This window comes from Pteropus alecto, unplaced genomic scaffold (assembly GCF_000325575.1).
Source record: "Pteropus alecto unplaced genomic scaffold, ASM32557v1 scaffold42, whole genome shotgun sequence".
NCBI classification, from domain to species: Eukaryota; Metazoa; Chordata; class Mammalia; order Chiroptera; family Pteropodidae; genus Pteropus; species Pteropus alecto.
The window spans coordinates 15,898,481-15,914,889 of record NW_006434825.1 but is presented as its reverse complement, the minus strand read 5'-3'; the positions used below and the strand labels follow the sequence as shown (position 1 = coordinate 15,914,889).

The following is a 16,409-nucleotide window of genomic DNA, read 5'->3' as shown; positions in this document are numbered from 1 at the left end:
GTCTTTAAGGAAAAATATGGCCGAAGACGCCAGAGTAAGTTCTAAGGTCCCAAAGATAGCAGCCCAGCTATGTTCGCTAGACATTTACATGGTGGTGGGTTTTTTACAGATGAAGGTCTTTTAAGGGGCGCTGTCCAGTCTCAGTGCTCCGTACCTGGCAGACAGGCTTCAGCCAACAGGCTGTAAGGAATGCCAGCGGGGTGGTGTCTTGGGTCTCGGTCAGAGATATCGATGGCTATCAGCTCCTCACACTTTCCCACGGGGTCGGCCACGCAGTCCACGGTGATGGTCTGCACCCCTCCGGGAGGAACGGAGCCAAACCCAGGGTACACGGTGAACATGCCGTGGGTGAAGCGAGCCTGCAGGACACGGTGGAGGGGGAAGGGGTGGAGGCAGAGTGGGTGACAGCCCGAGCCCTCCCACCACTCATGAGATGGCGTCGAGAGGGACTGGCGGGGCCATCCTCCAGAGGCTCTCTCTGGGCCCCCGCTCCCCTCCCGGAGGAAGGGAGGGCCTGGGGGGCTTCAGGCATGGGCTCGCTGTGCTCCTTTCTGTGTCCCTTCCTTCTGACCAGTCGTGACTGAGTGGGGGTTTAGGGGAACAGACACGTTCTACGTTGTACAACATTTACCCAAATGGACATCTCCTCTCCATTGTCATTGAACCCTTTCATTAAATTTTAAATTTTGTTTATTTACTTTTTTCAATTCCAAAATTTCCATTTGGTTCTTCTTCGTATCTTCTCTTTCTTTGCCAAGACGCACCATGTTTTCATTTGTTCCGAGCATATTCGTAGCTGCTCTCTGAAGTGTTTTCATGTTGGCAGCGTTAGCATCGTTGTCAGATGACCCTAACATCTGTCATCTCAGTGTTGGCATCGAGCTTGTCTATTTTAATTCAGTTTGAGATCTTCCTGGTTCTTGGTAAGACAAGTGATGTTCAGTTGAAAGCTGGACATTTGGGTTATTATATTATGAGACTGGATCTTATTTAAAAATTCTCTTTGGCCTGGCTTTGTCTGACAGCACTCTGGCAGGGGAAGGGGGTGGGGGGGCACTGACTCATTATTTCCAAGGGGCGGGGGTGGCAGTTCGGATTCCCCACTTGGACTTCTCATTACTGCCAGACAAGGGGTGGGAGTTCTGGCTCCGTACTAGTCCTCAACTGATATCTCCCTGGCGAGGAGGGGGAGGGGTGCTTTGTTGCTGTTCTGCTGATGCCACGGGGTAGGGGAGACCCACTGGGGTGGAGGGAGCAGTATATCTCATTACCACCGGGCTGGGGTGAAACTCCCCATGTGGTATCTCCGCGAACAATGGTAGAGGTGACAATGGTGACAAAAGTCCTGGCTACCCACTAGGCATTCTTGAGACGCTACTCTGGCAGGGGGCTGGGGTATCTCATTATAGCTTGGATAGGGTGAAAGTCTCCCCACTGGCCTTTGCTAGCAGGGGTAGGTTAGCACCACAGAATTTTCTGTCATGTTTGACTGTAATAGAACACTTCCTGTCTGAAATTTTCTGTCTTGATAGGCTGCTCTTTTCCTGGTCCTCTGGCTAGTGGGAGTAGGCTTTTTTGGGGGCCTTTTTTTGGTCTGTGCCTGCTGATGTTGCTAGGTTGCTGGCTCCTTCAGCACCCAGACGGGATATATGAAACAAAAAGGAAGCTCAGGGAACTCACCACTGTGATGTTCATTAGATCCCAAGGACCCTAGCTGGTCTGATTTTTCTTTCCACCTTTCAATTTTCTGTGTTTGTTTTATACCAAATGTCCAGGGATTTTAGTTGTACTTAGTTGGGAAGAAGAGGGGAAATTATATCTATTCCATCTTACAGAAGCGGAAGTCTTCAAATCTCCTTTTATTTAAGCCAGGCTAAATGGGCTTTTGTTTCTTATAACCAAAAGATTATTAATTAAAATATATTTGGAGTTGAAACTTAATTTTAAGGCAGTGAGGAGCCAATGAAGGTTTTAAAGCAAAGAGCATATCTAAATTAAAAGTCATAACACCTTGTCTTAAAATAAAAGTGATATTTTAGTGTAACTATGTAATATTCCCACCACAGTAGATTCAAACCCTGCTATCCTAGGGAGGTATTTGTTGTAGGAACTAGTTGGAAGGTGGCCTTACAGGGCTTCAAGGAACGAGGAAAAAGGCACTCACCTGGTTAGGAATGTTTACTTCTTTCTGAATAGACTCGGAGAACTTGCTTGCCTTGGAAAAGCCACTCTTGTAGAAGCTCTCGCTTTCTCGGGATCTTGCACGCCGAATATGACTGACTCTGATTAAAGAAGCAAGAGAATGCCCTTAGATTGGGGTGGTGACATTAAATGCCACCTGTCTGTCTGCTTGCAAGGTCTCTTCTCCTAGGAATGGGGAAAGGGGCCCTTCTTTGCCCAAGAGGGCACTGGAGAAGCATAGGCAGCATTCATCATTAGCCAAACTCATTGAACAATTGTGAGAAAACCAGGTAGTAATTGTACTTATTAAATATGGTTCAGAAGGATGTTAAAAATTACTGCAAGAAAATAACAATTGTTATATGTTTACTTGAGATTGTTGGAAAGCACTGTGTGAAAATTATTTGTAGACATCAAATCTTTTACCTGATCTTACTTGAAAAAAAAATGAAATGCCAAGTCGATTAAATTCTATCCCTTTTCTTCACATTTATAGTCATGGTGTTTTAAAGACTTAGTTTAAGCAATAGCACAAACACAGGTTTTGGTAACTGTTCACTTCACTTGAAACGAGTTTACCCAATAATTAGTTTGCCTAGAGGCTAGTTCCCCCCAAATATTCAAATGTATTTGAGGTACAACCTTAACCTTTTCGGAGTTTTATATATTTGAGTATTCGCTTGCTTCATGACCAGAACAATTGAACTTCTACCCCCTCTCTTGAGTATTTTGAATGAATTTGTACATGCTAAAATAAAAAATAAATTAAAAATGTTTTAATGCAAAATACAATTATAATATCTATAAATAAACGTTATTAAATTATTATAAAATAAATAATAAAAATTAGGTTGAAATTAAATTTGGAAGAAAGAGACTTTAGACAGTTTAATCAAAAATTTCTTTTGCCAAGAACTGTGCCAAAACAGAAGAGGATATCCACAAAAATGTAAAACAATTACAAACCATGTGAAGCTGTATATACGATTCAAAACAACTAATTGGAAAGTACATTTTAAATTAATTAATAATTAATTAGTCAGAAAGTAAATTAATTAGAAAGACAAGACAAAATGCTTTGGGAATTGGTAAAACCATCCCAAAAGTGCCAAAAAAGAATATGACAATCAAATAAAGGCAAAAAAGCACTAAGAAAGGTAAATTGTTTTGGTGAATTGATTGAGAGCCACCTTTTGAAGAATACATGTTTTACTGTTGGAATAACGACTAAGTTAGCTGTTGGGATAAAATATCTTCATGGGGAAAAGGTAAAAACAGTGCCAGCAGACTGCGGCATCACCGTGCTTTCTCTAGTCCATGTTCCGGGGTACCCTTTGCCGTTCCCCATCATGAAGCACAGCTATGTTTTCTCTTGATTTAGCTTGCTGTTACAGCAGTCCCTTGACAGCCCACAGAACAACGGATAGGACAATGACTTACTACTTAGTCTTGCAGCATGGTAGAAGCACCAGGACAATGGACACAATCTCAAACAGAAGACTTTACATTTGTTCAATTAAAATTTATCACATTCGACAGCAGTTAGAAAGTATGTGGAATTGGGAGTCAGAGATGTCAGTTCAGAACTGGGATCTACTGGTGAGTTCTTGCATAATCTTGGATGAGCCTTTCTTAACATTACCGACCTCACTCATGAAAGGGAATCAGGTGAATTTAGATAAAATAAACGAAAACTCTTCGTAAAATGTAAAGCACTAATGGACCAGGGAATGGCATGAGTTAAGTAAATACTTGTCTTACACTTTCTTTTGATGAATGGGGCTCTCCCCCGTCAGCCTATAAAGGACATATCTGAAGTCAGTAACACCTTGATTTTCTATGATGAAGCTGGAGCTTTTACGGGCGCCATAAATCAAAGCCCCAAAGTTGATGATGGAGGAAGGGCTGATGTTGTATTTGGAGAACACTGCATTCACAGAAAACTTAATTGGAATGCTGGCAATGATTTCACCTCCTTCCGCGATATTGGGTTCAATGATCTAGAAAAAGAAGAAGGATTGGGAAGATGTCAGCTACCGGCATAGCTCCAGAATTCTCATGACTGTCGACTTCATTCCCTATTTTCATCATTGACATGAAGCCAAGTTCTTTAGTTCATTTCTTTATATTACTGCATCGACAATATCAGCAAATACGAACATCCAGCTTACTAGCCATGGATCGACAAAGGCCGATTTTGCCTCCTGTTTCACTTTCTGACTCTTCTTTTGCACTTGATGACTCAACTCAGCTTCCTTGCCTCAGGTGCTCCTCAAAGACCAGGGTCCACATTTCCTCTCTGGCACTCTCAATTTCTGATGACTTGCATACCTCCCACATGATCTACCTGTGCCTGCTAGTTGGAGACCAAACGCTGGTGCATCCTTTCTGGTTGCCACCCAGGCCAGCCCACACTCGTTGTCCTTGAGGTGTGGCTTAGACCATGTACTCTTCTTTTTGACATGAGTCCTACAGTGCTGCCACTGAAGGAGTCTTCTCTTTGAGCTCTCTTACCTGACAGCGCAGGATTGGCTGGTGCTCTATCTTCACTTCCTTTCTTGCACGGAATAACACCTGGACATTTGTGGGCTTTTCCGTTGTGGTCAGTGAGCCCTTCCTGGGTTGGACTGAGATCATAGAATTTACATTGGTCACTGAAATCCCTACGGGGTCCACAGAAAAGCTGAAAGACAAGAATAAAAGTCACTGTAAGTCGTTATTTAGGGAAGCCGAGACACTGGAGAGGAGACTCCAGACTGTTAAGAGACTGCAGTGTCTTTTGCCTGCTTAAATACGATGCCTAGCAGTGTCCTCTGTGCCTTGGACTCTGTGACCACTCCTCTTTAGCCAGGGTTGACAGGGCCAGGGATTAATGCTGAGGCAAAGATAGCCATCTCTATCCTGTGATCAAGAAGTGACCTTGCAGGAGATCTCCGTCCAAAAGGGACATTTGATGCTGGGTAAGGGTCAACTAAATTAATTACTCTCTCTTTCTTTCCCTCTGTCCCTCCTACCCACCTGAGACTGTGATGCAGAAGAAGGGGATCTAAGAAAAAAGAGAAAAGAGGAGGCAGAAGCCATGCAACGGAGGCATTCGGAAAGGGAGGTCATGGCCCAGTGGAGGTGAGGTGAGAAGCCTAAGAGAAAAGCTGACTCCTGAGAATGACAAGGGGACTGGAGAAGGAGCAGGAACTTAAGCTGAGGTGGGACGGCTGGAGTTGCTGTGGGAACCCAAACGTCATCTCCACGTCCCAGGAGACCTGGTCACTCCTGCTGCATGCTGGGTGCCTGTGCTTCCTCACCTCCCTGCACAAACCCCTCGTCACCTGTTTCAACCTAAGGGTAACTCTGTTCCATGTAACCTAAGAGAGAAGAGCTAATACCCTGTCATTATCTGAAACAAAACTCGGGAACGGGTAAGATTCCATTCAGCTAATTCCAAAGTACCAGTGGCTCCCTTCTAGGTTTGTTAAGCTTTTATTTACATTTATTTATTTCAATACACAGTTCTAACTAACAGTAGTACTGAGGTTGGACCTCTCTAATTTCAGCATCCTATGGGCTAAAATGAAACCATCATGAATATACTGAATTTCTTCCAAGTCTGCTAGGGAAAGTCCTTTTATAAACTGTGAATTCTACTGGGGGAAACATGCTCTTTCACAGAAATCTATTGGCCATGGGTGCTGGCACTGCCACTGAGGGCTGTGTGACCCTGCTCTAGTGACCTCCTCCCTCTCCCCCACCCAGTGCCACTCTTTTCTCCTGAGGAATCTCCTTTATTTAGCGTGTCATTTTTAATCTCAAGAGATGAGACCGAGGTGAACTTCTACTCCAACAGGCTGCATGTGAAATGTATAACACAGTGGTTCTTAAAATTAAAAAAGAGAAGTGGAACATCCCTTCTTCACGTGAAATCTCATGTGGAATGTCAACTTACGAAACAGGGAAGAGCTAAAAGGAGGGCGGGACCACCTCTCGCCCCAGCATCTCCTCCTCACCACCTGTCCCCCTCGGTCTCTTCCCCCACCCCAGACCCCTGTGACACCACGTGCATTCACAGGGCCCTTAAGGGTCCCTATAAAGCCACGGAGTTGGGAGCACTGTAAAAATCTCTGCTGTCTTAGCAATTGAAATTCCATTCGTTGAAGGCAAGAGAGGCTAAGAGCAGAAATGATTCTTATGATTTCCACAATCAATTATTTTTCTTAAATCTCCCAGACACACTCTTCTCTCCATGAGTGGACGCAGACGACCCACATGCCTGCTGGTTTTCAGGTTACCTGAACATGATCTCGTATTTCCCACGGTTCTTCAGTTGTAGGGGCTGCTTCACCTCCTCCATGACCCTCACAATCCCAAAATCAAGGCCTCCTTCGGCTCCTGCAGAGGCCAGGGCGGGGTTGGGGAGGGGTGAGAGGGGATGACAGAGAGAAGCAGCGGAACTTCCTATTGACATTCGCATGGAGAATTCATGATGACAATTTCAGAGAATTCGTTTTCTGAAAACATCATGGCTAGAAAAACCTCTTCTAACTGAGTCTTAGTAAGCAAACAACAGACCCTGCTCTCACACCCAGTTCAACAGGGCAGTTCCCTTTGGCTTCTATCCTAGGACCACTGTCCTTCCTTTTATGTCTCCCATTAGCTAAAACTTAAAAAAAGAATTTGTATCAGATGTTTACTACACACAGTTTGGACATTACACATAAATTTATATTGCTTTACTTAGCGTTACATCGCAAGCATTTCCACACATAAAAACCCCTCACTGATGTGATCTTAATGGTCGCATAACATATCATGATATGACTGTTCCATAATTTACAGTATTATTCCTACAATATCTTTGTACATAAGACTAATGACATTTCGGCAAAAATGTAGCTATAACTTCCTATGGATCCTGAGGAAACCTGTCGGAGATAGGAGGGATAATGGAAAAATGCATGCTAAAGTGAGGGATCTAACTTAGGCATTGGGGCAGTGTAGTAGGCAGAATGATGCCACCCCTACCCCAGCCCCAGTGATGTGCACTGTCCTAACTCCTGGAACCCGTGAATATGCTAGTTTACATGGCAAAGGGGAAGTAAGGTATCAGATGGAATTTGGGTTGCTTATCATCTGACTTTAACATAAAGAGATAGATTATCCTGGATTCTCTGAGGGGCCAATGTAATCACAAGGATCCTTAAAAGCAGAAGAGGGAGATGAAAACTCGAGGACCATTGAGATGGCAGTGTGAGAGGGCTTGACCCGACCTTGCTGGCTTTGAAGGTGGAGGAAGGGACTATGAGCCAAGGAATGTAGGTGGCTTCTAGAGGCTAGAAAAGGCAAAGAAATGGATTCTTGCCCAGAGCCTCTAGAAAGAAATGCAGCCCTGCCAAAACCTCGATTTTAGCCTAGTGAGATTCATTTCAGATTTTCTGACCTATGGAACTGTCAGGTACTGAATCTGTATTGTTTTAAGCCACAAAAGTTGTGGTCATTTGTTATAGCAGTGATAGAAAACAGGCAGGAAGACAGGTGCTCACCCTCAGATGACTGTTCAGAAAAGAGCTCTGTGAAGTTTATCCTTGTGACCCCCTCCCCGCTAGCCCTGTCATCTCCAGTTGAGATCCACAGTAAGGTTGCTAACATCACTCAGGCTTGCATTACTATTTACCGAAATTCTACCTGCTCCCCGACAATCCCTCGTCTTCCTCTTTATAGGAAATACATTACACTAAAAGATGTGACTTGAAGGGGTCAACAGACCTTTGGGGAAGGTGATGTCCAAGGCGATGTCGTAGGACTCTGCAAAGACCATGATGTTTTCAAACTGAACAACTCCCACAATATTCTCCGTGTCTAACACCTGTTGGGGTAAGAAATTCTTCAGTAAAAGCAAGACCCACGAGGTGTTTGGAGTCTGAATTATGTAACATGCAGTGGGGATCAAGAAGATGTGGTACGAAATATTTTAGAAATGTATTTAGCTTTTGTCTTCATTGAGCATTTGGTAGGATTAGTGTTGTTGCTAACACCCTTTGGGGAATGCTGGTGTAGACAATCAACATAAGAATGAGGAAAAGAGGCTGCATTTTCTGTCATTTTCTTTCTGGTCCAACTACTGGGTTTAAATCATTTGCATGATTGTTGCTACATTACTGAAGATTGGACTGTGAATATACATCACAGAAAAGTATTCTTTAGAACCTTTAAAAAAAACCCTGAAGAATATTTTTCTGACAGTGGCAATGGAAAACTTGTATATACTTAATCATCTTTGCTCTACTAATTTTATAAATCTCAATTGTTCTGTTCTTTGTTTCTGGCTCAACGTGCGGAAAAAGTGCTAGATTTTTCATATAAAATAAGTGTTTAATGTTTCTCTTTTAAAAATTTCAAATGTTTTATTTATGTGAACATCATTATTAAAGTTGGAAATGTAAAAAAATATAATAATAATAATAAGCAAGACCGCAGCCTCCAGTTGCTCGGTGTCCTCTCCATTATCATCCCTGGTGGTAATTCCTCCCTGAATGTTCTGAGGAACATCTACACTGGCGTCAGATGCCAGCTGGACTCAACTGTTGACTCTTGAGACCAACGAAGGGGTGATAAAGGGTCTGTATGTCAAGGTGAGGAGCCTTTGGGTAGTGGGCATGGCTTTCCTGCTTCTGCCTGAAGGGCACCTGCCTCTCTGCTGAAGCCTCAAGTTGAAAAACTAAGTCACCACTCCCCATTACTTATGTTTTGGATGCCAAGTTTTAACTCAGAGATTCCATCTTTTCTTTCATCAAGCATTTAACCAACGTCTCGCAGAACAAATTGGACCGACTTCCATTTTACCTTCTTTCTTTTGCTGCCTACCCTCTTACAGAGATGACAAGAAGAAAGGCTGACAGGAAAAATAGGTCAAAGAACTTGGAACTTGGACTATCAGCTCCAGAATTTACACAGTACTTTTCTACTGATAGATGCCAAGTACCCAAAACATTTTATTCCCTTTGCTTCTTCACAGTGCGCGCGCTGTGTGTGTGTGTATGTTTGATTAAATTTTGTAATTGAAGAAAATGGGGATTAAATTTTATAATTGAGGAAAATGGGGAGGACAATTTAAGAGGTACACAAATAAAAAAATGAGTTTACCAGGACACTTTCCAAAGGGACCAGAAAGCAAGGCATTTCCTTGGGTAGATGTTGAAGGGATACAGTCTATGGGAGAGAAGTCTTAGGGCACTTTGGGGAGCCTGAGGGGAGACGCACTGTGTCTGCTTTCGCTGGAATATACAGGGAGGCCATGTCAGTTGTTAAAATACAGAAATGTTTCTATAACGGCTGGGAAACAGCTGTTACGATGACCTTTCCAAATATCCCTTTGCTGACTGCCTCCCACACCGCCTCTACTGTGAGAACCTGGAATCCCCATGATCCAGCAACCGAAGGACAAAGCCAGTATAGCTGGGACCCTCCACCAGCCATGTGGCCTGGGCCCCCTGTGCAGAGATCTGTGTTCACGTGGAGACTGGTGTTACAAATCTTTGACTCTCACCTTTGGGCTCACACACATTCGTGGATTGAATAAACCTATCAATATATGTTTTCAGCTACCTAAAGTCATGGGTAGGTAATAAGAGAGACTGATCCATTCACTGGATCCAAAAGGTAAGAAAAGGACTAATTTGTGCAAATTACAGGGAGGAATCTGAACTCAACCCAAGGAAGAACTGACAGTCAGACCTGTTCAAAGGAAGATCAGGCTGCTTGGAGTGTTGGTAAGTTTTCTATCCCTGGAGGTATTTAAGGAGAAGCTTGGATGACCCCTTGATTGTTGCATAATTGGTTCAAGCATCAAAGATCAGTGATATTTGTTCATTCATTCATTTGCCAGATTCTACCAAGTGCCCTCTACATTCAGGCCTGTGCTAATAACACTAGGGTACATGATGGGGTAATGGGTTGAATGGTGGTCCCAAAAAGGTATGTTTATGTCTTCATGCTTGGAATCTACAAATGTAATTTTATTTGGAAAAAGAATCTCTGCATAGGTAATTGTTAAAGATCTTGAGATGAGACCATCCTAGATTATGTAGGTGGGCCCTAAATCCAATAATAAGTGTCCTTATAAGAGACAGAAAAGGAGAGGACACAAGCAGAGAAGAAGGCCATGTGAAGATGGAGGCAGAGACTGGAGTGAGGCAGCCACAAGTCAAGAAACACATGGAGCCGCCAGAAGCTGGATGAGGCAAGGAAGGATTCTCCCCTAGAGGCTTCGGAGGGGACATGGCCCTGCAAACACCTTGATTTCAGACTTCTGACCTCCAGAACTATATGAGAATAATGTCTGGGGTTTTAAGCCACTCGGTTTACGGCCCATTATTAGAGCAGCCCTAGGAAACCAACGCAGAGAACGGACGAGTCAGGGGAGATCTTGCTCCATGGGCGTTCACATAAGAAAGTAAAGAAAGAAACAGGATAACATCAGCAAGGTAGTGCTCTGAAGGACAGAAGACAGGGTGAGTGAGTGACAAATAGGAGATTCCCACGATGGGAGGATTAGGGGAACCCTGTCGAAACAGTGCTGTCTGACAGATCCTAAAGTAGGAGCCATCTCCCCACAGAGCCTAAGGTTAGTAGGAAAAAGCTGAGAGACCATGTGCTGGGAGCCGGTGAGCAAGAACGAGGGTGGAGTGACGTGCAGATGTAGAGGCAGGTGGGACTTCAGGAGCAGGTGACCCTGGGCTTTGTTCTTATTGCAGCTGGATGCCAGCAGAATGCTTTAGGAAGGACAATGACTAACATTTTGATGATCTCTCTGGACTCTTGTGGGGACTACAAAGAGGGAAACCAGTTAGGATGCCTCTGCAGAAGTCCAGGTGATAGATGCTGCAGGTGGCCTGGACGAGGGTGGTAGTGGCAGTATAGACAGAGAAGTGGATGGACAGGAGACACATGCGAGACATAACTGACGGGACTTGCTGGAGGACAAGGTTGGAGGGGAGGCTGTCAGGAAAAGGAGGAATTAAGGATGATTCCTAGGTGTCTGTGGGAACAACTGGGTGAAGGGTGACCTTTCCCGAGATAGTAATGTGAGAGGTGACTGGGTTGGGGTGTGAAATCAGGAATCTAATGCTTGCTTAGGGACAGTAACACCATTCATTCATTCATTGGCTCTGCGCTGATTGAGTGCTCTGCTCTTGGCACTGGGAAATCAGCCATCAACGACATTGCCTTTATGGAGCTTCTAGTATGTGCACAGCAAGATATTGTGGGTTGGAGGTTGTCAAATGGGGATCGGATGGGAGTGTGTAACAGGGAGACCTGGCTTAGCGTGTGGTGTGTGTATGTGTGCGTGTTGGTAACATGGGTGTTTGTGTGTTGGCAGTGTGTATGTGTCAGGGAACCCGACGTGTACATATGAGACCTGGCTTAGCGTGTGGTGTGTGTATGTGTGCATGTTGGTAACATGGGTGTTTGTGTGTTGGTAGTGTGTATGTGTCAGGGAACCCTACGTGTACATATTTCGACGACCGAGTCTGAAGATGTGCGAGGGCTCACCTCCAACCGAATGGTCTTCTTGATATTGACAGGTTTGGAGGGCTGGAAGTGCAGCTGCAGGCTGTACTCGCCCTTGGGCGGGATGGTGCCCTGCATCATGGACGCACTGAAGTCGTCGCCCAGATGCTCCAGGCTGGTGACCCGCCAGGCCACGGGCAGTGGTGTCACGTTGCGGAGAACAACTATCTTGGACTCTTTTCTGCAGGGACCGAAAGACATTTTGTTAGTTGCAAATGATTTTGATTTATTACGGCAGGTCAGGAAAAGTAATTCCGGTTATTTCAATCATTGTTTAGTAATCAGCATTTATCAGGGAATGGGTCCTGATGGTATTGATTAAAGAATGAAGGATCCATATAATATCAACATTCTCTCCCAGCAGCCCCAGACATAAACATTCTCTATTTAGAATAATACGATTCCAGTGAATGAATATGTAAGTTCTAGTTTTGGTCTAATGTTTTCTGTTTGTACTTTCTAGACCACATATTCTTAACTTTTTAGGATAATGGACTGCTTTGAGAATCTGGAAAATTCTAGTTCTTCTGAGAAAAATGCAAATATGTGTACACTTTAGTAGTTGATCTCGGTGGGGATGGGAGTGGGGCGGCTTGACCCTGCTGAAGTCCAGCTTAAATCAACAGGGTTACTATCCATCCTGATTGGTACCGGACCAGAAGTTTCTCATTACACAGGACTTTCAGTGCTAAAACTTGGAAAGTCCTGAATAAATCAAGATGAGTTGGTCACCCTAGAACTAAATATTCTTTAAATTCCATTCCAGTCCTGGTGTCACCCTGAACTCTGACCTATGCAGCAGGAGACGGTCAAAATGCAATTGCTTGGGTTCCAGCTCCAGTTCTGGGCGGATCCCCTGGCAGCTTAATTGGAAGATGGCTGGCTCGGGGTTCTCCTTGATGCAGCAGACAATGCTATCTTCAAAGACTCCAACTGCAGTAGGGTAGGCCCATACGTTCAGCATCTAATGGAAGAGTTAAAACAAAGTACATTTGTACTGAGAATGCCAAGGCCTCAAAATTTTCCAAGAAAGCCTTGCCCTGGTAGGCTAGTTTCCACGGGACTGTACCTGCTTCTCATTGGGTTTTAGAATCATGTTGTTGGGCTCCAGGAAGTAGGTGCTCGCTTTGACATCATTCTGAAATGTGAAGAACACCTCCACGACCATTGGGGAGTTGTTCAGGATCGTCAGTGTCTCCATGTTGCCTGGGAACAAGGACGACTTGTATCTGGAAATGAATGAGAATTAGGGCTAAATTAGGGATGTGGGTGTGAGAAATGACTGAGAGCTCAGGTGGAAAAGGAGATTGTCAGGTGCAAAGCAATTCCAAAGGACAGTGTGGTTACACTGTGGCTAAGAACACAAGCTTCGTAGTTATGAAGACTTGTAGCTGTGACCTGATTCCCCAAAGCCTTGGTCTCCTCATCTCTAAGATGAGATGACGACGCCTCTTAGGATTTCTGTGAGTATTAAATGAAATAGTGCACCCAGCTCTTAGGATAGCTGTAGATATTAAATCCTCGATGAATGGTAGTTATTATTGCAAAGAATCCTAATTGGGAAATATACAGCTTTACCCTTCCCAGTGCCTATACTCCCAGGAGTGATGATCATTTGAGTAACTTGTCATTTCACATCTGTCTTAGAGACGGCTTCATTCACCGCCTTCTACACCCACACAGGATGTTACTGTTCCACCGTGGATTCATTTGGCACTGTTCAGTGGCACCGTTCCTCGGTGCCTTAGGAAGACAGACACAGAGTTGAGCAGCATGGGCACTGGAAGCTGCTCAGTTAATGACTGAACAGAAAAGAAACCATGGAAAACACAAGAAATGCCAGTAAAGATGTGCACCATCAGAGATCATAGCACAGGTCAGGAAGGCAGGGCACCATAGTAACCGCTGGTGCCCAGAAACAGTCAGAAAACCTTTTTGAACAGGCTGTGGTGGAGCAAGGAAGGAGAGTGCATGGCAGAGACTAACTCAGAGTCAAAGAGACAGAACACGCTCCGTGTGACTGCCAAAGGGGACGGGGACTCCCTTCACATCCAGCTGGCGACCACCACCACCCAGCCCCGCGCTAAGTTTCACGTGCACTATCCAGCGCGGTCTTCTCACATCTTTGAGATGGGTGCTACCATTTTCCCATTTTGCAAATGAGGACATTGAGGCTCAGTAAGGTTTAGAAGAATACATGAATTATACCTAGTTGCACCGGTCCTTGGGCCACTGCAATTGTACACCTCCTGGATCAGCGCTGTTTGGCCCCAGATCCTAGCTAATTCCAGTGCCGTCCTGAACACACGCCTCTCTGAGTGGCCGTCATTTCCCTGACTCCTGGGCTTCGCTCTATCTCATGTCCATCAACTTGACCCACACTCCTTCTCTCTCCTAAGCCCTTCTGCTAGGCTTGAAAACCCTCTCCATTATCAGCAAACCCTCTTCACCTTCACTTTCTAGTTCAGCATCTCAGGAAACAAACTGAAGGTATTGAAGAAATGGAGAGCAAAGACGGCTCATTAGTTCCACCAAGTTAGCACAGAAATAGACCCTCTCTGCTCATCACAATAAATGCTAGATTGAATGAAGACATGATGAGACCTTGGTTCCAGTGGTGGTCTCACCTGCCTGTACAATAAGAAATTTGTATATAACTGAAAAAAACTAGTATTGCCAAAAATGTATGGTCATCAACCTCACCTAGGCCTCCAATTCTACCTGCTAATCTTACTTTATTTCTCCAATATTCTCCCTCTTCCACTTTCCACTGAAGCTGTTTCATACCTGCTCCATTTCCTCAACGTTCCTAACTTCCCTCCACTTCGCTCCCTGTTAGTAATGACCTCACCTCATTCGCTAAGGAGAACACAGAATAGTTGCACGGGAACCTCCTCACTGCACCAACTGAATCTGTAAACCTGAAGCGCTCCCACCTCTGTCCCTCTTCACACGAGATGACGTCCCTCTTCCCAGCAAAGGCCAGCTCTACACATCCCGTGGTGTTGTCTCAGGGAGCTGATGGCCCTTACGTTCTCCTGAAACGCCAACCTTTTCCTCCATACTTCCCCTTGGCATCCAAACATTGCAAGGACAACGGTGTACGGACAGCCTTCCCCAGACTCCACGTCTCCCTCCCACTGTCAGCCCCTCCAGCTCCCTTCACAGCTGAGCTTCTCCAAAGAGCTATCTTCATGCCCTGTCTCCGTTTCCTCACCTCCCACTGCTCCCCAGTCACTTCACTCAGGCTTCATCCTCAACCACCCCGAAAGGGCTCCTGCTAAGGCCCCTTGGGGACCCCATGTTGTTGAACCCCGTGGGCACTGACGTCCTCATCTCCTTGCCCTCTCTACAGCATTCGGCACTGCTGGCCACAGCCCCGTTGTTGCTCCACGATGCCACCCTTTTAACTGGGCCCAGCAGCAGCCCTGGCCCTCTTGCTCAGCTCCTTTGCTGGCTTTAACTCTTGTGAGTGGTGAAGTTCTTCGCGGCTCCATCTGTGGTCTTTTTCTCCGTACTGCATCCTCTCTTCTTAGGCGACCTCGCCCATGCCCATGGCTTGAAGACAGGCCTCTGTCCTCTGAGAACCAAAGCTGTATAGCCTATTCCCTGCTTTATGTAGCTACTAACTCCTCTGTCTTCTAAGAGTCTATAACTTAATGTATCCCGAATGAACTCTTGATCCTATCCTTCCCCCACTGAAATCTGGTTGTCTTCCAGGCCTTGCCATCTGGGAAAATGGCACCCCCATTCATCTGAAACTTGGGGTACAAAACCCAGTTCTCCTAATTTGAGGTTCAGGGACAGAGGCAGCGTTAGTAAAAACTATGTCTACATAGGAATTCTGCTTGTATTATTCATGAGTCCAGCCCGGGGGTCTGAAATCTGCTTTAAGATAACAGAGCACTTACTTATCTCTTGATTTTCCACAAAGCAGTGGCCCGAAGTAAAACCTCTCCATGCTCATAACATACTTCTTAAAGATGATTTCATTTGTCTTCATGTCCATCTTCCGCTGAGGGAATACCACTCTGAGTACAGGGGCGGAAGAGAAGAGGCTGCCTGAGTGGAAGGTCAGTGCCACCACCAGATGCTTACATGAATCCAACACTCCCTGTTCAGCAAAACCTCCGGGTGTAGGACACGGAATGATTCGTAATGTGAGGACCTTTGTTGAGCCTTATTCCTGTTCCCTCCCTTCCCCTAGTCCCAAGCAAAAACAGTCCAGTTTGAACTTGAGGAAAAAGATTCCCACTGGCGCCTTTTATAATGAGGGGCTGATGATAGAGCTTAGTTGGATTTCCTGTTTTTGTGTGTCAGCTACAAAAATTCCTGAAAATTCCTATTGGAAGCTAGTTCTGGTGAATATTAACTAGCTTCTGAGTTCCTTGTCCAACATGGCTCCTTAGTCAGAATTACAAAAAAGCTCCTCTTGGTGGACAGCTATGAAAGGCCTGCCCCACCAGACTGCTCAGCCAGGTGCCTTTATGTGGTGCACAGGGGACTCAGAAGAAAGCCTGCCTATGGAGAGTCACACCTGTATTCATATTGTAGGCCAGAAAAAAATCCTACAGTAAACATACAATTTTAAAAAATTTGCTTAACAGTTAAATAAGCAAACTAACGTAGCAGAAGAAGACTTTCCCCCTCTTCACACCTGTTACCGC

General features: G+C 45.0%; 1 protein-coding gene across 11 annotated transcripts in view; it reads right to left on the bottom strand.

Moving 5' to 3' along the window:
* The window catches only part of HYDIN (HYDIN, axonemal central pair apparatus protein), a 337,481-nt gene that overhangs the window by 48,208 nt on the left and 272,864 nt on the right, over positions 1-16,409 (bottom strand). For 10 of the 11 annotated variants that reach the window (XM_025045274.1, XM_025045278.1, XM_025045276.1 and 7 more), the window contains 10 exons: positions 15,654-15,773; positions 12,812-12,971; positions 12,534-12,706; positions 11,725-11,923; positions 7,939-8,038; positions 6,465-6,564; positions 4,696-4,864; positions 3,943-4,181; positions 2,165-2,282; positions 155-359 (listed from right to left, as the gene is read on the bottom strand). In XM_025045274.1, coding sequence (XP_024901042.1) covers positions 155-359; positions 2,165-2,282; positions 3,943-4,181; positions 4,696-4,864; positions 6,465-6,564; positions 7,939-8,038; positions 11,725-11,923; positions 12,534-12,706; positions 12,812-12,971; positions 15,654-15,773 — 1,583 coding nt within the window. The remainder of the gene's footprint in view (positions 1-154; positions 360-2,164; positions 2,283-3,942; positions 4,182-4,695; positions 4,865-6,464; positions 6,565-7,938; positions 8,039-11,724; positions 11,924-12,533; positions 12,707-12,811; positions 12,972-15,653; positions 15,774-16,409) is intronic. The other variant, XM_025045279.1, reaches the window with a different exon arrangement.